At 38.2% G+C, this 22,316-nt stretch overlaps 4 protein-coding genes across 6 annotated transcripts; 2 read left to right on the top strand and 2 right to left on the bottom strand.

The window, feature by feature from the left end:
* The first annotated feature begins 324 nt into the window (after window positions 1-324).
* Window positions 325-13,088, top strand: Hrs (Hepatocyte growth factor regulated tyrosine kinase substrate). Its single transcript, XM_076378942.1, has 19 exons — window positions 325-391; window positions 918-2,177; window positions 2,223-3,572; window positions 4,636-5,021; window positions 5,202-6,181; window positions 6,296-7,142; window positions 7,228-7,513; window positions 7,560-7,584; window positions 9,131-9,171; window positions 9,251-9,335; window positions 9,782-9,857; window positions 9,940-10,128; window positions 10,198-10,472; window positions 10,544-10,619; window positions 10,706-10,882; window positions 10,943-11,307; window positions 11,385-11,698; window positions 11,773-12,056; window positions 12,418-13,088. The coding sequence occupies exons 1-19, from the start codon at window positions 325-327 to the stop codon at window positions 13,033-13,035; spliced, it is 7,701 nt and encodes a 2,566-aa protein (XP_076235057.1). The 3' UTR covers window positions 13,036-13,088.
* Window positions 13,082-18,531, bottom strand: Ema (C-type lectin domain containing ema). 3 transcript variants are annotated; one of them, XM_076379419.1, is made up of 14 exons: window positions 18,023-18,531; window positions 17,831-17,959; window positions 17,624-17,757; window positions 17,390-17,547; window positions 16,918-17,147; window positions 16,637-16,829; window positions 15,921-16,571; window positions 15,730-15,850; window positions 15,499-15,653; window positions 15,260-15,421; window positions 15,018-15,156; window positions 14,629-14,932; window positions 14,402-14,532; window positions 13,082-14,319 (listed from the first exon to the last, which is right to left on the bottom strand). In XM_076379419.1, the coding sequence occupies exons 1-14, from the start codon at window positions 18,094-18,096 to the stop codon at window positions 13,886-13,888; spliced, it is 3,015 nt and encodes a 1,004-aa protein (XP_076235534.1). In that variant the 5' UTR covers window positions 18,097-18,531; the 3' UTR covers window positions 13,082-13,885. The 3 variants fall into 3 exon arrangements, with proteins under 3 accessions (XP_076235534.1, XP_076235535.1, XP_076235537.1); XM_076379420.1 differs by having other exon boundaries at window positions 13,083-14,319; window positions 17,399-17,547; XM_076379422.1 differs by lacking the exon at window positions 17,624-17,757 and having other exon boundaries at window positions 13,085-14,319.
* A 22-nt stretch (window positions 18,532-18,553) lies between these two features.
* Window positions 18,554-20,015, top strand: Mt2 (tRNA (cytosine(38)-C(5))-methyltransferase). The gene is made up of 2 exons (XM_076379423.1): window positions 18,554-18,833; window positions 18,991-20,015. Exons 1-2 carry the CDS (start codon window positions 18,779-18,781, stop codon window positions 20,013-20,015), a joined length of 1,080 nt encoding a protein of 359 aa, XP_076235538.1. The 5' UTR covers window positions 18,554-18,778.
* Window positions 19,966-21,523, bottom strand: Maf-s (MAF bZIP transcription factor K). Its single transcript, XM_076379424.1, has 3 exons — window positions 21,422-21,523; window positions 21,167-21,349; window positions 19,966-20,783 (listed from the first exon to the last, which is right to left on the bottom strand). Exons 2-3 carry the CDS (start codon window positions 21,191-21,193, stop codon window positions 20,418-20,420), a joined length of 393 nt encoding a protein of 130 aa, XP_076235539.1. The 5' UTR covers window positions 21,194-21,349; window positions 21,422-21,523; the 3' UTR covers window positions 19,966-20,417.
* Window positions 21,524-22,316: the final 793 nt, after the last annotated feature.

Genomic DNA, 22,316 nt, shown 5'->3' with positions numbered 1-22,316 from the left:
CTAACAGATTATATTATAATATTAATATGAAGTTTAGAAGTTAGATCTATGTTTGTGACAATCAAGGATATATTTTTTTATATTTTTTCATTATTTGGCACATTTTCTTTTTGATTGAAATTCTGATACCAAACATATTACTGACATCAGTGTGTTGGACGACGTCCACAATTTTGGATATTGACACAAGGATTAATGAAAGTCTCTGTAAATTGACTGTCATCAACGAATGTTATTAATGTCTAGAACTAATACTAATTATATGCTAAGGATCATGCTGATATATCATTATTCTTTTGCTTTCAGACGAGCTAAGCTGGAGCCATGTGGACAGATCTGCAAACCCTAAGCGTTCTGATAACGTTGTTCTTGTCAACGTTCACAGAAGCTGGTAAGACCTCGCATCCTAGCTTGAATGTGTAATCCTTAAATATGCGAAATCTCCTTGGTGTATTCATAGTCTATAAGCTGACTTTACGAAGGCCATTTTAGGGAGCGCGCGAACAATCTATTTTCTTGACACGTCCATTTACAGCCCTGCGCCACGAGTCGCGTGATGCGCTTACTGATATTCATGCAGCTTTGCTAGCGTTTTTACTTTCCCCCGGCTCCATCAGCAGCATGTTGTTGTTGTTACCATTGCCGTCAAACTGGTTTCATGAGAGACGCACAGCCTTGAACACGTCGAAGCGTGTATTGCTAGAGAAAAAATTATCGAGCTTGCCTTTTGCTGAAAGGAACACCTCGTATATGGGCGGTCCACTGTCAATCTTCCACGAGAGAAATAAATATTAGTATTATCAACTAACGAATACCTTTTATACAATGTAGACTCTTTAAGTCGACTCAATAATCCTGGTTGCTGCATACTATTATTATCTATGAATTATTTTGTAATTATTTACGGGCATTTTCAGATCGGTACCAGAACTTCCAACATTATCTCAGGCAAGGAGAAAACGCTTTCGTGTGTACGGAAGAAGGATACCATCCCGATCCTCACGACTGTAGGGTGTACTACAGATGCGTCGATTGGGGAAACGGAAGTCCTCTAACTACCTTTAAATTCGAGTGTGGTGTTGGTACAGTATTTTCGAAAGACAGGGGCAATATCTGTACTCATCCCAACGACAGTGGACGACCAGAATGCGGAGGAGACGACAATGAAATCGATTCGAATCCTCCTAACACTCCGCAGGGTCCTCCACAATGGACAACAGAGGCAGCAGCCACACCGATATATACCACTGTTCCAACTAAAGTCACGACTCAGGTTACCAGTACGACTAGACAACCACAAACATCTTATCAAACCACTAGAAGACCACCGACGACTACTAGAAGCCCACCAACCACGAATCGACCACCTGTAACAAATAAACCGTCCGAAGATCCTGGTAACAACCAGGTTCAATGCACACAGGATGGATTCCTTTCCGATCCAAACGACTGTAAGAAGTTCTATAGATGTGTGGACGAGGGTTCTGGACATTTTATAAAATACGAGTTTACTTGCGGGGCTGGAACTGTATGGGATCCAGAAATTCAAGGGTGCAATTATGCTTGGGCAGTATCACGAGAAGACTGCAAGGAAAGCTTAGAACCGGGTGCAGGCGGTGCCGATAACGGTGGACAATGGAACGGAGATAATAATGGACAATGGAATGGAGATACGGGAGATAATGGAGGACAATGGGATGGGGATACCGGAGATAACGGTGGACAATGGGATGGTGATACTGGCAGTCCTGGACAGCCTGGGGATCCTAATGGTCAACCAGGTCAGCCAGGCGATCCTAATGGTCAACCAGGTCAACCAGGTGATCCTAATGGCCAACCGGGATCCCCAGGTCAGCCTGGTGACCCTAGTGGACAACCTGGCACCCCAGGTTCACCAGGAAGTCCCGGTACAGGAGGAACACCTGGTACTCCAGGTACGTCTGGCACTCCTGGTTCTCCAGGCACCCCTGGTTCTCCAGGCACTCCTGGTTCTCCAGGCACTCCTGGTACACCAGGAACTTCTGGTACACCTGGAAGCCCCGGCACTTCAGGCACCCCTGGTACACCAGGAACTTCTGGTACACCTGGAAGTCCTGGCACACCTGGCACTCCCGGTACGTCTGGCACTCCTGGCACACCAGGAAGCCCAGGAACTCCTGGCACACCCGGCACTCCTGGCACCCCAGGCACTTCTGGCACACCTGGCACGGCAGGAACAGTAGGAACTCCTGGTACATCTGGTAGCCCTGGTACATCTGGAACTCCTGGCACAGCTGGCACACCTGGCACACCTGGAACTCCTGGCACTCCGGGAACCTCAGGATCTCCTGGTACATCTGGTAGTCCTGGTACACCAGGAACACCTGGTAGTCCTAGCACCCCTGGTAGCCCTGGTACACCTGGTACTCCTGGCACACCTGGCACACCAGGAAGCCCAGGAACTCCTGGTACATCTGGTAGTCCCGGAACTCCTGGCACACCAGGAAGCCCAGGAACTCCTGGTACATCTGGTAGTCCTAGTACACCAGGAACACCTGGTAGTCCTAGCACCCCTGGTAGCCCTGGTACACCTGGAACTCCTGGTACACCTGGTACTCCTGGAACCTCAGGATCTCCTGGTACATCTGGTAGTCCCGGAACTCCTGGTTCCCCTGGCACTCCTGGCACACCTGGTACGCCAGGAACAGCAGGATCCCCTGGTACCCCCGGCACTCCTGGCACACCTGGCACGCCAGGAACAGCAGGAACTCCTGGTACATCTGGTAGTCCTGGTACACCAGGAACACCTGGTAGTCCTAGCACTCCTGGTAGCCCTGGTACACCTGGCACTCCTGGCACACCTGGCACTCCGGGAAGCTCAGGAACTCCTGGTACATCTGGTAGCCCTGGCACTCCTGGCTCACCCGGCACTCCGGGAACATCAGGAACCCCTGGTACACCCAGTAACCCTGGAACTCCTAGTTCACCTGAAACTCCTAGCTCACCTGGCACCCCTGGAACTCCTGGTAGCCCTGGCACACCTAGCACACCTGGCACTCCTGGATCTCCTGGCACGCCTGGATCTCCTGGCACTCCTGGATCTCCTGGTACTCCGGGATCTTCTGGCACTCCTGGATCTCCTGGTACTCCGGGATCTCCTGGCACTCCTGGATCTCCTGGTACTCCGGGATCTCCTGGCACTCCTGGATCTCCTGGTACTCCGGGATCTCCTGGCACTCCTGGCACATCTGGAACTCCTGGTAGCCCTGGCACACCTGGCACTCCTGGCAGCACTGGTACCCCTGGCACTTCAGGTAGTCCTGGCACTCCTGGCACTCCTGCCAGTGCTGGTACCCCTGGCACTCCTGGATCTCCTGGCACACCTGGTAGCCCTGGTACACCTGGAACTCCTGCTAGTCCTGGCACACCTGGTACTGCTGGTAGCCCTGGCACACCTGGAACTGCCGGTAGCCCTGGCACACCTGGTACTCCCGGTACCCCTGGCACATCCGGTAGTCCTGGTAATCCTGGTACTTCTGGTACTCCTGGCACTCCTGGCAGTGCTGGTACCCCTGGCACTTCTGGTACTCCTGGCACTCCTGGCACTCCTGGCACTCCTGGTAGTGCTGGTACCCCTGGCACTCCTGGTAGTGCTGGTACCCCTGGCACTCCTGGTAGTGCTGGCACCCCTGGCACTCCTGGCACTCCTGGCAGTGCTGGTACCCCTGGCACTCCTGGCACTCCTGGCAGTGCTGGTAGCCCTGGCACTCCTGGCACTCCTGGCAGTGCTGGTACCCCTGGCACTCCTGGCAATCCTGGCAGTGCTGGTACCCCTGGATCTCCTGGCAGTGCTGGTACCCCTGGCACTCCTGGATCTCCTGGCACTTCTGGTAGTCCTGGTAGCTCTGGTACACCTGGTAGTCCTGGCACACCTGGTAGCCCTGGCACACCTGGAACTCCTGGTAGTCCTAGCACTCCTGGCACTGTTGGTACCCCTGGCACTCCTGGCACACCTGGAACCCCAGGTACTTCCTCAGGTACTATAATTAGTGAACTGCTTGTAGGGTAGCAACTGATATTAGCAATATAACATTATCGAAATTATATGATATTTATTTTTAGAATCTCCAGGAGCTTCAACTACGCCAGGAACTTGCACCAAAGAAGGATTTTTCCCTGATCCTCGAAACTGTCGCAAATTTTATCGTTGTGTTGGTAGCGGTTCTACCTTTACGAAGTACGAATTTGAATGTGGTGCTGGTACTGCATGGGATTCAACTGTCGAGAGTTGCAATCATGAATCTGCCGTGCCAAGTTGTAAAAATGGGTCTGCGACACCTGGTTCTACAGATTCTACACCTAGCCAGCCAGGTACATCTCAAATTACATCTAGCACTTCATCAGTGCCAAGTTCGAGTACTCCACAACCATCTACAACTAGTCGTCCTTCAACAACGTCGACAACCATTGCACCATCAACCACTTCAATATCAGTGTCCAGTACTAGTACATCTCCCATTACCTCATCAGTTACTTCAAGTAGTTCAGCGGCCTCGTCCTCTACTGCCCGTCCATCCACCACTGCATCATCAACAGAACCAAGTGCATCTACCCCAGCTGCAGATCAAACAAGCACAAGCACTCCGCCACCTACAGCTGCAGATACCACAATTAGTCCATCACCTGGCGCGTCAGGATGTACAGAAGAAGGATTTTTCCCAGATCCTCAAAATTGTCGTAAATTCTATCGTTGCGTTGGCAGTAATTCTTCATTTACCAAATACGAATTTGAATGTGGTGCTGGAACTGCTTGGGATTCAACTATTGAGAGTTGCAATCATGAATCTGCTGTTCCGAACTGTAGAAATGGATCTATCGCTTCTGATACCACAGGGTCTGATAACGAGGTCAATGGCACGACTAGTCAACCTAGCGACACCACTAATCCACCTAGTACATCTCAAACTGAAGCGAATGTACCATCAACAGTACCAACATCAAGCAGCCCATCTTCATCCGCATCAACTGATCGTCCATCAACTGCTGCAGCAACACCACAGCCAACGACTGTCACATCATCAAGCACTTCAGCATCATCCGCATCAACCGATCAACCATCAACTGCTGCAGCAACACCACAGCCAACGACTGTCACATCATCAAGCAGCCCAGCATCATCCGCATCAACCGATCGTCCATCAACTGCTGCAGCAACACCACAGCCAACGACTGTCACATCATCAAGCAGCTCAGCATCATCCGCATCAACCGATCGTCCATCAACTATCATTCCCAGTAGCAGCTCAACAGAGCCATCCACATCTCCTTCTTCCACTGCATCTCAGACAAGCACGGTTAGTTCTGAAACTACATCTGCAGGTGTCACGCAACCTCCAGCAAGCAGTACCACATCAAGCACAACTACAAGTGGATCATCTTCTGGAACCTCGCAATGTCCAGGAGAAGGTTTCTTCCCTAATCCAAACGACTGCAAAAAGTTCTATCGCTGCGTTCCTTCCGAAAATGGCCTCCAAAGATATGATTTCGTGTGCGCACCTGGCACAGCTTGGGATCAGTCTCTCCAGACTTGCAATCACATAGGTCAAGTAGCTGCTTGTTCTTCAGATAGTAATGAAGTTAATCAAGGATCTACGGAAAGTATCTCCTCGTCTGCCACACCGTCATCTACCAGTAGCCCTGCTGCAGGTGCTACAACTGCAGCAACACCAGATAGTACTCAATCGACGGAAAAAGCAGAGCCTGCGTCGACAACGAGTGCACCATCAAGCAGTTCGCCCAAGCCAGCCGAGATCCAGGAACCTTCCACTACCGAAGCTAGTACCTCAAACACAACCTCTTCTTCTAGTGAGCCCACTGTTCCAAACTGTACCCCGAAGCCACCCAACAACACAATAGTCTGCAACGAGGAAGGCTTCTATCCACATCCAACACAATGCGATAAATTCTATCGTTGCGTGGACAATGGAAACGGATTCAACGTGTACCACTTCGACTGTCCACCTGGAACCATATTCGATCCCAGCATCAGCGTTTGTAACTACCCTGAGTCAGTTTATCCAGCAAGAGATTGTGTGATGCCTACGACAACCACTCCCGTTGATTCGACTGAGGGTTCTACGACACAGCAAGCAACAGAGTCAACGACAGAATCCAGGGAAACTGAAGGAACCACTGAATCGACGTCGTCGACACCTAAGGAAGACACGTCTACTGCAACTTCGAGCACGGAATCTACATCCGAGGCAACTACAGAATCTACAACTGCATTGACTACAGAGTCTACGTCTGAGGCAAGTACGGAATCTGCAACAGAAGCCAGTACAGAGTCTACGTCTGAGGCTACCACAGAGTCTACGTCTGAGGCTACCACAGAGTCCACTTCTGAGGCAACTACGGAATCTACGACTACATCGATTACGGAATCGACAACTGAAGCTACAACTGAGTCTACGTCTGAAAGTTCTACTGAATCCACGTCTGCTGCAACTACGGAGTCTACGACTGAATCTAGCACTGAATCTACGTCTGAAGCAACTACAGAGTCTACTTCTGAACCTAGCACTGAATCTACCTCTGAAGCAACTACAGAGTCTACGTCTGAAGCAACTACACAGTCTACCTCTGAACCTTCTACAGAGCCTACATCTGAAGCAACTACACAGTCTACCTCTGAACCTTCTACAGAGCCTACATCTGGAGCAACTACAGAGTCTACTTCTGAACCTTCTACAGAAAGCACATCTGAAGCAACCACTGAAGGCAGTACAGAATCCAGCTCAGAGGAACCTGCAGAATCCACTGAAGCATCCTCAACTACTGAAGTAGCATCAACAACAGAAACCTCAACCTCTGGCGAAGAAACTGCGACTCCTTGTCCAATCGGGAACTTAACTGACGAGCAAATAGTACTTGCCTGTCCAACTGGTTTCCGCAGACATCCGAAGTACTGCAATTTGTTCTACCAGTGTACCAGCGAAGGTAACATGGAAATCAAGGTCCTGGTATTAAGCTGCCCCGAAGGCACAGTGTACGACGAGCAAAAGATACAGTGTTTGCCTGAAGATCAGAGTAGTCAGGCTTGCTCGGGTCCTAAAGCCACTGGGAGATTCTATAGAACATTGGAGGAAAGTCCTGTGTCTCCTGTAAGTGCACGTTCCTAATTTTGCATTGTTCCATCTGTGTATCCTTTCGTAGGAGGTTTTTGATGAAAAATTGATTCAATTTCAGGTGAAGGTGTCGACTGAGAGGCTTTGTCCAGGAGATGGACACTATCCTTATCGACAAGGCTGTAGCAATGCGTTCTATAAATGCAAACGCGACTCCAGGAATAATCTTCAGGGTTATTTGTACAAGTGTCCGCAGAACTTTTTGTACTGGTCAGTTTCGAGAAGGTGCGAGCGTGCAACGCGTTTGCCAATGTGCACACATCTAGCTTATAGAAATAAGAGCGAGTATTGGGACAAGCGATGGCAGATTCCTGTGGAAGACTTTAATCTTTCCGCCAGAAGTCTCCGTATTTTTTAATCACTGAAAAGTATTCTCTTTAAATGATTAAATAGGTATCTTAATGGTTGAAAGGGCACTGTGATTCTCAGGTCAATTTCTAATGCTTGTTCTTTATGTTCGAAGATTACTATTAACTTCACCAAGCTGAGAATGAGAAAAAACGAACAAAATCATGAATTATATGTTAGAGTATAGACGAATATCTCTCTGTACAACATGGCTGCGGAAGATCCCGCGAAAATAGAATTGCACAGATCTTCAGCAGCCATCTTGTCGTGATTTATAATTCAACAAGCCATTGATTAGTTAGTGTAGGCCAGTTTAGAGGAAGGAAATCGTTGACTAATTATTGTCAATGAGTTGATATTTTCCTACGATTTTTTTGACTAAAGTAATGTTGATAAAAATCATTGGAAAATCGTGTGTTGCAAACATTTGGGGTTTTTGGTTGTGGGACTCGTATGCAATATGCAACTGTATTCAGTAGTTTAGGTCGAATATTTATTAAGCTGATTGCTTCTCATGGGCGTACGTGATTTTATTTGTAAAGAATTTCGAAGTGTTTTTTTCATATATTTATAATATATTGCATTCCATAAATGCAAAGAAATAATTTCTAAAAAAAAGAACAAAAATTGTGTAGTAATTGAGAATTTGAATACGCTTAAACTTACAAAAGTTGCTTAAAAGATTGACAATAATTATCTTAAGCTAAACAGAATTTATTCTAGAAAAATATTCACAATTTTAGTGCTACATTCTGAATACAGTACAAAATATCAGTAGCATAGGGCACATCGTTATGTACATAATAAACTTGAATGATTTTAATCATTGCTTCCTTTACGTAAAATGCTACCATTTGTTTGGGAACTTACTTTTCACGATGTTGCGATTGTGGAAAACCATCGGTGCTAAGGTACTTTTTATTAGAAGGAAGTTACATATTTTTCATAATTTAGGATAGACGCATAATATTATACCAGTTAGTATACTTACCGAATGTGTATAAGTACTGAGTGTGTTTTTGTATTAGATCTCTTTGCGAACTGATAATAATAAATAATAAGATCGTCGATAAATATATCTACACTTAAAATTCCATTACACATTTCCTATTATCTCCCAAATTAACATAATAGTATACAAGAATCAGTTAAATAAAACTGATTTTACTATATAACATATAAAATGAAGTATCAAAAGTATACGGCAAAAAAAATATTTTCAACAGAGGATAGTCAGTTTTGATAAACTATATATTTAAATACCAAAAATATGAGAAAAATATTTTTCAATAAAAAATTAGAGTTACCTACATATATATTATAATTATAAGCGTTGTTAATGTTTTGCGCCATTCTTATTCAAAATTTGAAGTTCAATCGCAGTAATCGATTATCTCGCTCTCAACGATAATCGATTCTGCAGACGTATATGTATATGTTTAGTCGAGATGATTCATATTTTGCTATATTCCACTCAGCAGACTGGCAGTGCTCCGGAGATATAAGTTCATAGTTGTCAAACCGAATTCTGCGACGTGATTAAAGTATTAAAAATATTGCAAAAATAACGAATTAGTGGAGAAATTATAAAGAAAAAGTGATCATTCTCGATAAAGAAAAATGTTTCGTAGTCAATTCAACTTTGATAAATTGTTAGGTGTGTTTTTACCTGTAATGTCAGAGACAAACAAAATGTCTGACTTTCAGGGTTATAATTATAATTTAATTTCTTCTAGACAAGGCAACAAGCAATTTACAGCTCGATCCTGATTGGGATGCTATTCTTCAGATTTGTGATTTAATACGTCAGGGAGATGTGCAGTGAGTGTAAATTATCATCTAACCTGAAACTAACCTTTGTCCTTAATAGTTATGAAAAGATTTATCTCTTCTAATACGTAATTAAATCGTATCCATTAATATTAAATGTAACCTAAATGCTAGGCGTTTTTTAACAATTTATCTGTTCATTTCTTTTCTATTTAACGGTTGTAATTGGACTGTAAATGTTTATGCAAATTCCAACTTTTTTATACAAATTTTAAAGATTTATTTCACCCTCCAAAAGATACTATAAAAGGTATTTAACTTTTAGTATCTTGTTCATAGATTCTGTACTTTTTCGCATATTGAAATTTGCCATCAATGCATAAACATTCCATATTCTGATTATTATAACGAAACAAATAATAAGTTATATTATTTAATATTAAATACTTTATTTATGTTTATACAAATATGTAAAGCTGTGTTTCATATGTATGTAGACCTAAAACAGCCCTTGCAGCGATAAAGAAGAAAATGACAAATCCTAATCCACACGTAGTTTTATATGCTCTATTGGTGAGAAATAATGAGAGTAGATGTTTTAGAAATTTGATATTAAAAGTGTTGAATTCAAACTGAAAGTTTTACTTTGATAAAGGTTTTAGAATCTTGTGTTAAAAATTGTGGTACATTGATTCATGATGAAATCGGAACAAAGCAGTACATGGAATTGCTTAAAGAGCTAGTGAAAACAACCCCGCATGAAAATGTAAAACATAAAACCTTAGAATTGATTCAAGCTTGGGCCCATGCATTTCGAAACAGTCCTAAATACAGAGCAGTACAAGTATGTTTATAGAAACTATTTGTATTTGTATGTGGAACGTAATTCTCTGAAGGAAAATATATTTTTTAGGATACACTTAATATTATGAAAGCTGAAGGATACAATTTTCCTGTTCTAAAAGAAAGTGATGCTATGTTTACTGCAGACACTGCTCCACAATGGGCAGATGGTGATGTATGCCATCGCTGTCGAGTGCCATTCGGAGTAATGCAAAGAAAGCATCATTGTAGAGCTTGTGGTCAAGTATTCTGTAGTCAGTGTTCAAATAAGACGTCTACATTGCCTAAGTTTGGAATTGAAAAAGAAGTTCGAGTTTGCGAAGCTTGCTATGAACAAGTTAATAAGTAAGCGTAAACTTATTTTCATGCAGTATCACTACATAATAGTATCTAATATCTTAAACATATTTTTGTAGGCCATCTGCAGTACAAATTAAAGAAGCAGATTTACCTGCTGAGTATCTGAACAGTTCTTTGGCTCAACAGCAACAGGTATGTAATTTGCATGATATTTCTATGATAAAAGTTATAAATTGAATAACACATGTCCGAAAATTAATTTTCTTTTATTATTATAGGTACCACCCAGAAAAACAGCAGCAGAACTTCAAGAAGAAGAAGAACTTAATCTTGCTATTGCTTTAAGCCAAAGTGAAGCAGAACACAAAGAGAAAGAGAAGAAGCGGGCAACTAGTGCTTTGAAGTCAAATACAAGCACTATGCCTAGAACAACATATTCTCCACCGTCATCACCTGTTAGTATTTAAACAAAATTAGAATTTTATTAAAACATCATAACAATTCCTATGTTATAGGGTCCTAGTCCATCAAAGTTACAAGAAGAAGAAGAAATTGAACCTGAACTAGCAAAGTATTTAAATCGTAAATACTGGGAACAGAGGCAGTCGGCAATAGACGAGGTTCTAGATCATGGTTCTAGAGCAGATGTTACTAGTCCATCTGCTCCTAATATAAGCAGCCCAATGCCACATAAAGTTATAGTAGCTAAACAACAGAACGGAGAAGTCGATAATCAAATGGAAGAATTTGTTAATGCTCTACGATCTCAAGTTGAAATTTTCGTTAATAGAATGAAGAGTAACTCATCTCGAGGTAGATCCATCGCTAATGATAGTTCTGTGCAAACATTATTTTTAAATATCACTGCTATGCATTCAAGGTTTGTTTAAAAAAGCAGTTTAACCTTAAAAGGATTAAACAATTATAATTTAATTAAAATTTAAACATTTTCTATAGATTATTGAGATACATCCAAGAACAAGACGACAGTAGAGTGTATTACGAAGGTCTTCAGGATAAGTTAACTCAAATGAAAGATGCAAGAGCTGCTTTAGATGCTCTACGAGAAGAGCATAGAGAAAAATTAAGGAGACAGGCAGAGGAAGCCGAAAGGCAGAGACAAATGTTGATGGCTCACAAGTTGGCAATCATGAGGAAGAAAAAACAAGAATATTTACAGTATCAACGTCAACTTGCTTTGCAGAAAATTCAAGAACAGGAGAGAGAAATGCAAATGAGACAAGAGCAACAAAAGCAACAGTACATAATGGGTAAGATTATGCGGATAACTATAATATAATATATCATTTTAAGGTGTTTTTTAATCTTTTTACACATGCTTTAGGTGGTTACCAAGCTGTTCCTGGCTTTCAAAGTTCACCTGTTCGTCACGTTCAGTACCAAGGACCTGGATCAACGTACAATCCTATGTCTCCAACGAATCAGGGATTTATCTACGGACAACCTCCCGTAAAGCAATATCCTATGCAAGGTTACAATATGCCACCAATTAATGCAATGCCAGCACATATGATGGGGCCAGTAGCTAACCAGGAGCAGCAGCCATCTGATCCATCAATTCAAGCACATGAAGCTATGGGACGAGTGTCTGTTTCTGGCCCTGGAATGGTAAGTAATATTACAATAGAAAACGTTACTTGTTCTGTATTTTCTTATTAGGATTCTACATAGGGGCGGGGCTTAACTAATATGCACTAAATAGGGCGACAAATAACACTGCGTTGATCGCAAAATTCTCGTAATCGTCTTGAATCATATGAAAATGTTAATTAAAATAAAAAAAATCTACCCTTGGACAAAGCAAACCCTTCACATAGAGATGTTATTGAAGGAAAATATGTTCTCAACGCAGTGTTAATAATGTTTTTCTTTTTTACCACCAGACGCTGTAGCGTTTATGTCGAATCCCAATATTTCTATTGAAAACTCTGTTATAGTTTATTTAACCATTTTCCACATTTTTTCAAAGATTACTCAAATGACAAATCCGATACCGCAACTACAGCAGACTGGCGGACACCAAATGGGACCGCCGCCACCGCCACAGCAAGGGCCACCAAGTCACATGACTCAAACACAACCTGCACCACACATACCACCGCAACAAGGTGTTCCTCCGCAAATCACGCAACCAGGAGCACCGAGTCAAATGGGTATGCCTCAGGTTCCTCAGAGTCATATAGGTCCTTCGCCGCCACAAATGGGACCCGGAGCACACGGCCCACCAAGTCAAGTTGTTGGCCTTCCACCTCAAATAGGACCACAGCAACCGTCTACGTTGCCAGGTCCTCAGGGGCCGTCGATGCCACCTCACGTTTCAAACACTCCCATTTCGTCTCAGGGTTCGGGTACTATCCAAGTGCCTCCAGGAACTACGGCTGGACCGATGCTGCCGACGAAACAGCCGATTCAGGGTCCTCACGGGCCTGGTATGCCACCGATGCAAGGCATGCCTCAAAATCCTGTGTCTCAAGGACAGCAGTTGCCATTCCAGTCAGCGACAACGCTGTCGAATGCGTCGAGCGAACCAGCATTAATAAAAGAAGACTCAAAACCTGAGACAGCGGAGCTAATCTCCTTCGATTGAATGAATTGTACGTGGATGAACATTAACCAATAATAAAAGTGCATTTAAGGTAATCACCAGTTTAATGTTCTAAATTGGCGTTGATTATTTTAACGTACTCGTAAAATTTTATTATGCTCTTTATAGGATTGACGGGAGCTCACTTTTTAACACATTGAATATACATTTGTTTAGTAAATTTTATGTACGTTGTATGATATTCTAATAACCAACAAGATTTCTTTCCTAGGCTCGCAATATTGATTTAACATCGAAAAGATTTCTATACATTTTAATAATCGTAAGCGCAAGTGTTGTAATAATACCAGAACTTAATATGTTAAAGAAGAGAATATTTTATTGTTGATATTTATTCTGAGTTATAGAAATTTCCAACAGTAATATGTACACAAATTAAATACAAGATGATTCTGTTGCGTAACTCTCTGTGGGGAAAGTTATTTGTAATGTTTAAACAGCAAACACAGAAATTTAAATATATATATATATATATATGTTAGATAACATGTATATACAAAATTGTTTTAAGTTACATAGCATAAAGTAACCAAAAACTTACATCAATAGCTGATCTTTAACTGAATATGTAATGTCTTATTTTTTACAAGATTTGTTTCGACAATGAGATGCATTATCCTCCTGATTAAAACAATTACGAAACACTGGACTTTATCTGAAGTCATTGTTTAAAACATATCTGTAGTAAAACTTTTCGTTATATTAATCAGAAATTTATTTCATTAACTCAAAATTGCATATATGTGTATATATTTCCTTTTCCCTTTAAAATGATCTAAAAAAATCCTGAATTTAAACTATATGTTGTTCAAAAATGTATTCCTTATTGTGATCATACTGTCTCCACTTGACCTTTTCTACGCGGTTTCACTTCTTGCTGGCATGTGAACGACGTTTCTTCAGAATGTTTTCTAATCACAGTTGATGGTTCCCCGTTTGCTGAACAGGTAGAAATTTGACCGTCTTTCATCTCTTGACACGTGTGCAATATGCTTAATCCATTAGACGTTAAAGATGCTTTTCGAAGACGCATGTCTTCTAATGGTATTTCTTCGCTCCGTGGTCTTGGCATTTTAGGTGAACTATCTCGAGATCGTAAACCATTTTCTTGAGTTTTCTCGTTTGAGCTGTCACGCTTGGAAGTAGAGGATGAAATACCAGGGGAAGGTCTAGCAATGTTTTCCCTGCGTGTAGCGAATCCAGGTACTTTGTTCACTGTGAACATTGGTCGTTGATCTTTTGACCTTTGTCCACGCCCCATTATCCCTAGAATTGAATGGTTAAATGTTATTTACTTCTTGTAACATTTTTCCATTCAGTATGACTTTGACCTCGGAAGGTGTCTTACGTTCGTGTCGTAAACCACGCAGGGCATAATTCGGTGGTGTTGAAGAGTGGGGCATGCTTGTAGGAATGTCGAGTAATCTCGCGATTTGATTCATTTTCTTTTGCCGCGCTTTTATTCTCCCTTTAGTTAGCCTTTAATCAAAAACAAAATAATGGTATATAAAGCATAAGGTAAATATAGGAGATGGACGATGTGCGATAACGATAACCTTGAGAACGGTAGTTCACCTTTGTTTGGCGGCCATGCATCTAATATGATCATCGAAGATGAACTTCGTCGACAATAATGGAACACGATTGCCAGTGCTGCTACTGGAAGGTTTGTATATTGTTAAGTGTAGGCACCTAGAATCATCTTTGTCACCAGCTACTTCAATATCTTGTAAGAAGCCCACTAATTTTGCCACTCCCCAACCGAGCTTACTAGTATCAGGTTCAACAAGAATTAATTGCATAACATCGATAACTAGAAAACGACGTATCTTTTGACCGTCTTTCCATACAACCGTACAAGCGATCAAATCACTATTATCTAGTCGAAAATATAATAAGAATGAAGTAATTTTATATGTCCACATGATTTACATTTAAATAGCATACTAGAATAAAATGTTTACTTAGGTCGAGGACATTGTCAACTTGAACACAGTTGGCTGGGTTTGTCAAGGGCAACTGTGTCTCCACTTCCATATTAAGTATTAAAGATAATTCTCTCATTAGAAAAAATACTCTTATAGCACGTCGCGCCCTTTCCACCTGCGCAAACATTAGTTTTATTTTCTATTAGTTAATTTAACAAATTACAGTTTATTAATAATGCGCTTTACGAAATAGAAGGTTTTAGGTTTAACATACTTACTTCTCCGCATGGTAATCTTTTAGTAAATTCGATACCCGTCATTGGGGTTCCCGTTGGAGGTAATAAAACGTTACTGTCCATCATTAACCATTCGACATTTAAAGGTCGTTTTTGAATTTCACTATATTCATCCTCGAACATGTCCAAAAAAATGTCTTCGCTCTAAAAGCGAAGTTAAAATAACTGTTTTAAGAAAACAGTATGCGTTGATATAGGTTAATTAAGTTTTTGTGACAAACCTTATAAAAATTTTTTAATAATGACGTGCTTTGTTCTTTGGCTGCTTCAATAGCTGCCAAATGTGAATCTTTCAACATATTCTGTCCTTCTGACATTACTAATTGTGTGAGCAATTTAATTGCCAATTCCAGTGTGATCAGCCTCACTTTAGCATCTGGTAAAAATATCATACATACAATCGTAAAATATTGCTTGAAAAATTAAAGAAGTATCTCTGGAAATTGACTCACTTGTTTGGCAACTTAGTGATATAATATGAATTAGTCTGTCTATTAGAATTTCATTATATGAATTTGTTGTGGAATTTTGTGAATTGTATAAAATGGGATCCAATGTTTTGCGATCTATACCCTAAAACGAATGTTTCATTAAAATAAATCTCATATTATCATATAGAATATTTCTAAAGTACTCTGCTTACCTGATTGTTAGCTAGAGCATAAAGTAAACATAATGCAAACAATGCAGCATAATCATTTTCTGTGCAAAATAAAGAATTCAAGATAGTTTCCAAAAATGGCTTATTTGATAATGATTCATTCAAATTTGTTTCTGTTTGAGGTGTAGAAGGACTTTCTAATGCCAGTCTTTGTTCTTTTTCCTCGTCAGTCACGTTTAGTTGTTTAATCTCTTCTAAATCCTCGGATGGAGTACCTATGTCCAATTGTTCTGAACTCTTCGATGTAGGCATGTCACCTACTGAAACTGTATCGAATGATGTACTGGGATGATTTATGTCTTGTACCCCTTCAGTTTCATTCTCTGAACTCTCTTGTTTTTCTTTTACATCATTTTCTTTCTCGCTAAGTTCATCAGACATAGTTAAGGATTCGCTTAAATTCTCGAGAGACTTTTCTAAACTTTGTTTTGGTGGTGCAAAAGCAATTGGCTTGTCAGACGTGATATCACCATATGCTTCAAGTACTTTGCTTGCACCTGTTTGAATTGTTTCTAAATCTGACAATAACATCACTGCTGCTAGTGTATGTACAAGAGGACCGTGTGATACTATTAAAAATACTTGAGAAAGTAGAAACAGAGCTACTACAACGCTTACATGTTTTCTCTCTTCCTATCAATAAAAAAAGAAATTATTGTTTTGTAAAATAATTGAAAATTTAGTAATTAACAACATACCTGATTTTGGCACAAGAGATTTTTCTGTTTCATAAGCGAATAAACGTACAATGGAACTAATAATTTATGAAGCAAGTGTTCTGACAAAACTTTATTCAAATCAGATATATTTAAACAAAGAATGTCGTTTAAATAATGTAAATGATCCAAGTGCTCCGCTACTAAATCCGATAATCTGTTTTGACTTTGATGACTGAAACATGTAGGAATGCACATATATATTAAAAGGTTTCTATTTGAGAACAATTATTCAAATTTTTTACAATAATTGTTGGACTTACTCCGCATCATTTCTGACACAAGTGTCAAGCTCTATAATATGATTACCAATAAACCATACAAGGTTACTGAAATATGGTGCAGCAGTGCGATCTCTTATGAATGCGAGCATAGAGGTATCTTCTACTCGATATACGTTTAAAGTTAAAGTTCGCACTGCTATACGAACCATACCCTCTGAATGGTTAAAAAATTTAATTGCCTCCGTATATAATGGAAAATCATTGGTGTGCTAATAAAAGAATCAAATTAAAAAATATCCTTTTTTATGTGTGTTTTGTGCAAAATTTAGGTCATGAAGATGAAACAATGAAATAATGATAGAAGTAACATACATAGTATGAGTTCATAGGATTATAGACACATTCAAAGCTATGAACTAAAAAGAACTTTCACAAAGCAATTACCATTAAAATTAATGGGCATGAAGGTAGCTAAAGTGAAAAAATAGACACAGAGGATTATCACGTGTACCTCGTTTACCTCGTTATAAAAGAAATGAATTGTGTGAGCATTCAACTTTAAGCTTAGGGTTTTCAAGAAACTGATATAATATGCCATCACCTCTTCATCACTAAAGTCAAATTTGTGCACTATTATACTATTTACATGATTGTTACTCAATAAATAATCTGAAAAAAGAAAAATATTTAATTTATTGGGTTACATTATAAGACAAAATTACAACAAAATATTTTAGAGACTTACATAAAGAAGTTTCATTACGTATATTCTCAAATAGTATGTTTAATGTTTGTAATAATTGAACACATACATAGCTTCCACATTTTTGTTTCATAATACGTAAAAAGAACGAGAGCATATTTTTCTCCAAGAAAAAGCTGATAATTAGAGATAAGATTGTTACTTAGAACATAATAAAATTTAAATTGATAACAAAGTTATGGTACTTACTCAAATACACTACTATCATTTTGGTCACCCCATATTAAAATTTCAGCTATGGAACGCAAAGTTTCTACTAATAAACTTCTATTGTTTTCAGACACAGTCTGATTTTTTGATAAGACATTATACAAGTACCTACATGTATCAAAGGAAAAAGAATGTAAAAAAGGTCAAAAATTTTAAATATTTTTTACTTACTTCAAATGCTCTAGGGAATGAGGATTTTTAGGCTTCCAAAGCCCTCCTCCAAACCAACTTCTGCTTCGAAACATTTTTTAATACACAGATCGCATTTGGGTGGTGTCTTGTATTTAGCTCATACTGTTCAGTTCTCTTTTTTTTTGTTTACATTAAAGAAGTATTACTGATACTTGTTAATAATATTAAAATTAAAAAGATTTTTTTTTATTTTTTCGTGTATATTACAACTTTCATACGTGTTAAAAACGATTGTCGAAATAGTAATAAAAATTATCGCATCGTTCAGGTTAGATGTCTTTAACGCAATTCATTTTTAATTTTTCCTCAATCATGAATCATCTTTGTCAATTACGAAACTGTTCTACTTTTGCTATGCATTTTTTTAATCATACCGTGCGTAAATTTTGGAGGAATTGTCGATCATAGACGTAAAATTTTTCACGACGCAAAACGTAGCCTACCCTCCATTACTGAACGAACCATGAAACTACATGTTAGGTTAGTTTGTTGTCATTCTTGTCATTATTTGTAAAGTTTGGATATCAGAAAGCGTGTCAAGCATTGATGAAGAAATACACTTGCTTATAAATTGTCAGATTTTGTTAAAATTATATTCACATATATCACTAAATATTTAAAGACAGAAACGAACAACACTCTCATACAATTCAATAATAGATCAGTTTGTAGACAATTAATGAGATATATGACAGGGTACAAACGTATTTAAAAAAAATCTGTAAATCAGTAGTAATGAGAGTGTTAGAATTATATAGTGGTATAGGTGGAATGCATTATGCACTTCAAGGTGAGATATTGTTGTATAACTATTTAAGGTAGTTAAAGAAATCTTAACCTATATTTCTCAATATGGTACATATTATTAAATCTGGAATGTCATAGAAACTGTTATTAAATTTATGATAAAATATGAAACTACAATGGTAAAAATTCTACATTTTCAGAGAGCAGCATTAAAGGTAATGTTGTTGCAGCAGTCGATATAAATACAGTTGCAAATGATGTGTACAAACACAACTTTCCAAATGTTTTACTTATAAATCGTAATATTCAATCAATTTCTGTAGAAGAGATAAATGCTTTAGATATAGACACTATATTAATGAGTCCCCCATGTCAACCATATACAAGAATAGGACTCCAAAAGGATATATCAGATAATAGATCTATATCATTATTTCATGTTCTTGAATTAATCTCACAAATAAAAACATTAAAATATATATTACTTGAAAATGTAAAAGGATTTGAGAACTCAGAAATGAGAAATGTAGTATTGAAATGTCTGAATGAATCTGGATTTCACTATAAAGAATTAATTATAAGTCCATGTCAATTTGGTATTCCAAATACTAGATACAGATATTATTTACTTGCTAAGAGAAAAAATTTGAAATTTTGCTTTGATCATCTTGCATCGCATTTTAATTTGCCAGAAAACACTTTGAAACTTTTACCAAAAAGTAAACATGCTTTACTAGTAGAAGAAAGTTCCACCTGTGACTCTGAAATCATCAAAAAGTCTTATAATTTAGAAAATATTTTAGAAAATGTGGAAGAATCAGAATATCTGATACCAAAAAAGTTGTTGCAGAAAAGAGCCTCATTATTGGATATACGGACATCACAAAGTAATGGCTCTTGCTGTTTTACAAAAGCTTATGCTCATTATGTAGAAGGTACTGGATCTGTTTACTGTCCATATTCAGAGGAAGTGATTACACAAAAGTTTTCAGAAGCAAACAAATACAGTGAACAATCACCAGAAATATCAGAAATATTAGGAGGATTAAGATTACGATATTTTACACCTAGAGAAGTGTGCAGACTGATGTGCTTTCCAGAAAACTTTACTTTTCCAGAACATATAACACGTAAACAGAAGTATAGATTGCTAGGTAATTCAATTAATATATATGTAGTTAGCAAGCTAATATTTTTATTATGTACTGAAAGCAAAAGTACATAAGTTTTATAATAAATATACTTCATAATTTTTCATGTTTGTAATATAATGTGAAAACTTGATGAAAGTATTTTATAAATGAACGATAGTTACTATGTATAAATGAATATCACATATCAAAACATTTAGTTTTTGATACAAATAAAAATTTTATATACACTCATAGAATAACTTTGGGTATAAGTAACTTCTTTTTTTCTTTCACATCTCAAAGCACGTGATAATTATTACTCCAATAAGGAAACTTTCCCAACTGGGAATGCGCTCTCTCAATGTCCAGAAACACCAACAATTTGGTTCCTTTCATATTGCATTATAATCATGGGTTACAGATTTGTGTTGGATTATTTAAAATCCAATAGTTCCACTACTGTGCAATATACAATTAAATATACTGCAAGTATTTTATATGGTTTCTAGTTCAGGTGGAATGTGAATCTTGTTCTCTGCTGCAAATTTCTTCAGTGCCTGATACTTAGAATGCCAAGATTCTATTTCAACCCTCATACGATTATTGTCCTCTTGCATGGTTTCCATATCACGATACTCCTGCGTTTTCTCTGATTCTAATTCATCCTTTTGCTCGATTCTTTTGATTCGACAACTTGCAGCATATCCTCTGTTCTTTAGTGTACGTCTGCGTTGTTTCATACGAACTATTTCTTCTCGTGACAATCCACGTAATTTTAGTTGTCTGTTCAAATCTCTTACCGATATTGTTACTAGCTCATCATCACTAATATCTAAACACGGCCCAGGTGATAGCGGATCCTATACACAAAAAATTTTGATATGTAAAATACTCTTTTCTATATAAGTAAGCATTAAATGGTTGATATCTGTATTATAGAAATTTCTTTTCTTTTTAAATAAAAATCTTCGTTTATTTGTCACCTATTACAAAGTAACAATAAACAAATATTTTAGTTAGTGGATTGTAGATATTTTGTTCACTGGCTCATGTCATTCTGGTTTAATATGAGTATCAAACTGTGATGTTAAATTGTGATAAATTTAATATTTATAAGATTACACATGTCATGATAATCCATAATCAGTAGTTGATGCATTTTGCATCTCATTTATATGTTTCGAAAAGACATGGAATGAATTAGATAAACATACGCCAGAGGATTAGCGAGAAAGTTACGTACCATTTTTATAGATCGCTTTCCTTCCATAAATACCTTTTCGGTAGAACTTCTCAAGTTCCAACGTCCAGTAACCACGGAAGTTTTGACTTTTCTCTACCTTTTACGCTTTTAGGAAAAATTTGCTTAGTCATCGTAGAATTTCATGCAGATCATCTCGCCATTCGTCTGAAGATAGATGCTTTCCTGAAAACATCAATCTCTTCTTTGTAGGACAGTAAATTATAAAAATATAATTTTTAATGACTAATTTATTACTTTCTTGTCTTCCTTGACTTCTTTTATCTTAGAAATCTACTAAAATTAAATAGATAAATCTATGTTTAAGTTTATACAATTTAATTGGATTTGTGATCATTGGTTACGTGAAACTTTAGATGGTGCTGTGGTCCATTGATTAATTAGTCAATCTAGTTCACGATAGAGGGCTATTGAGGTATATTATTTCTCATTAGTCATTCGAATATGGGATGTTTCTTTATAAATCAAGTTTAATAAATTACGAAGCAGAAGGTTTACGAGTGGATACGACGGTACCAAAAAGGTATGAATCGTGATCGTTGTTACCTAACCCAGACCTACTCGAGATTTATTCTCAAAACTGGTTTGTTCCGCTCTTCTTCCAGTTACAAAAAAAACTTGTAAGAGTATTCTCGTAAACCTTTAATTTTGGAAAATGATCTTTCAATAAGTAAAAATTGTATTACACATTCCTTTGAATTTGAAATGTCAACTTTGTGAGTCCATATTATATCATATACTATACAATTTTATTTTACATTCTATTATAATACTTAAATGTGGAATATCAACAGAGTAGAATAAAAACAAATTTTTTTCTATGTACTTTATTTTTAATATTTTGTACATTCTTAAACAAAATTATAAAATTTTCTATAAATGTGTACAAATCAACATTCTACTTTATCAGTAATAAATGTGACGTTGGGCAAAGTTCAAACATTTTTCGTTCAAGTTTAAACTTTATAATAGATGCATTGTACAGACTGTAGTTATTTTTTTATCATACATGTTACTTGAATCTATGATATTAAATTACGTATTTTTAGTTTAATCTTTGTTTTAATAACAATACTTGATAAAAATTGTATATATTTTATATTTGAATATTAAAATTTCAGTAAATATTCAC

The sequence above is a fragment of the Calliopsis andreniformis genome, chromosome 5 (assembly GCF_051401765.1).
Source record: "Calliopsis andreniformis isolate RMS-2024a chromosome 5, iyCalAndr_principal, whole genome shotgun sequence".
In the NCBI taxonomy this organism is placed as follows: domain Eukaryota; kingdom Metazoa; phylum Arthropoda; class Insecta; order Hymenoptera; family Andrenidae; genus Calliopsis; species Calliopsis andreniformis.
This window is presented reverse-complemented; position numbering and strand designations above follow the sequence as displayed.

Coding starts and splice junctions, on each gene's coding strand:
- Hrs (XM_076378942.1), top strand. CDS start 325: ATGTGGACAGATCTGCAAACCCTAAGCGTTCTGATAACGTTGTTCTTG. Junction 10,473..10,543: donor TGCTATGAACAAGTTAATAA/GTAAGCGTAAAC, acceptor ATATTTTTGTAG/GCCATCTGCAGTACAAATTA. Junction 11,699..11,772: donor AAAGCAACAGTACATAATGG/GTAAGATTATGC, acceptor CACATGCTTTAG/GTGGTTACCAAGCTGTTCCT.
- Ema (XM_076379419.1), bottom strand. CDS start 18,096: ATGTTTCGAAGCAGAAGTTGGTTTGGAGGAGGGCTTTGGAAGCCTAAA. Junction 15,654..15,729: donor ATCACTAAGTTGCCAAACAA/GTGAGTCAATTT, acceptor TATTTTTACCAG/ATGCTAAAGTGAGGCTGATC. Junction 15,157..15,259: donor AAAGATTACCATGCGGAGAA/GTAAGTATGTTA, acceptor ATGTTTGCGCAG/GTGGAAAGGGCGCGACGTGC.
- Mt2 (XM_076379423.1), top strand. CDS start 18,779: ATGAGAGTGTTAGAATTATATAGTGGTATAGGTGGAATGCATTATGCA. Junction 18,834..18,990: donor AATGCATTATGCACTTCAAG/GTGAGATATTGT, acceptor CTACATTTTCAG/AGAGCAGCATTAAAGGTAAT.
- Maf-s (XM_076379424.1), bottom strand. CDS start 21,193: ATGGAAGGAAAGCGATCTATAAAAATG. Junction 20,784..21,166: donor GAAAGCGATCTATAAAAATG/GTACGTAACTTT, acceptor TTTTGTGTATAG/GATCCGCTATCACCTGGGCC.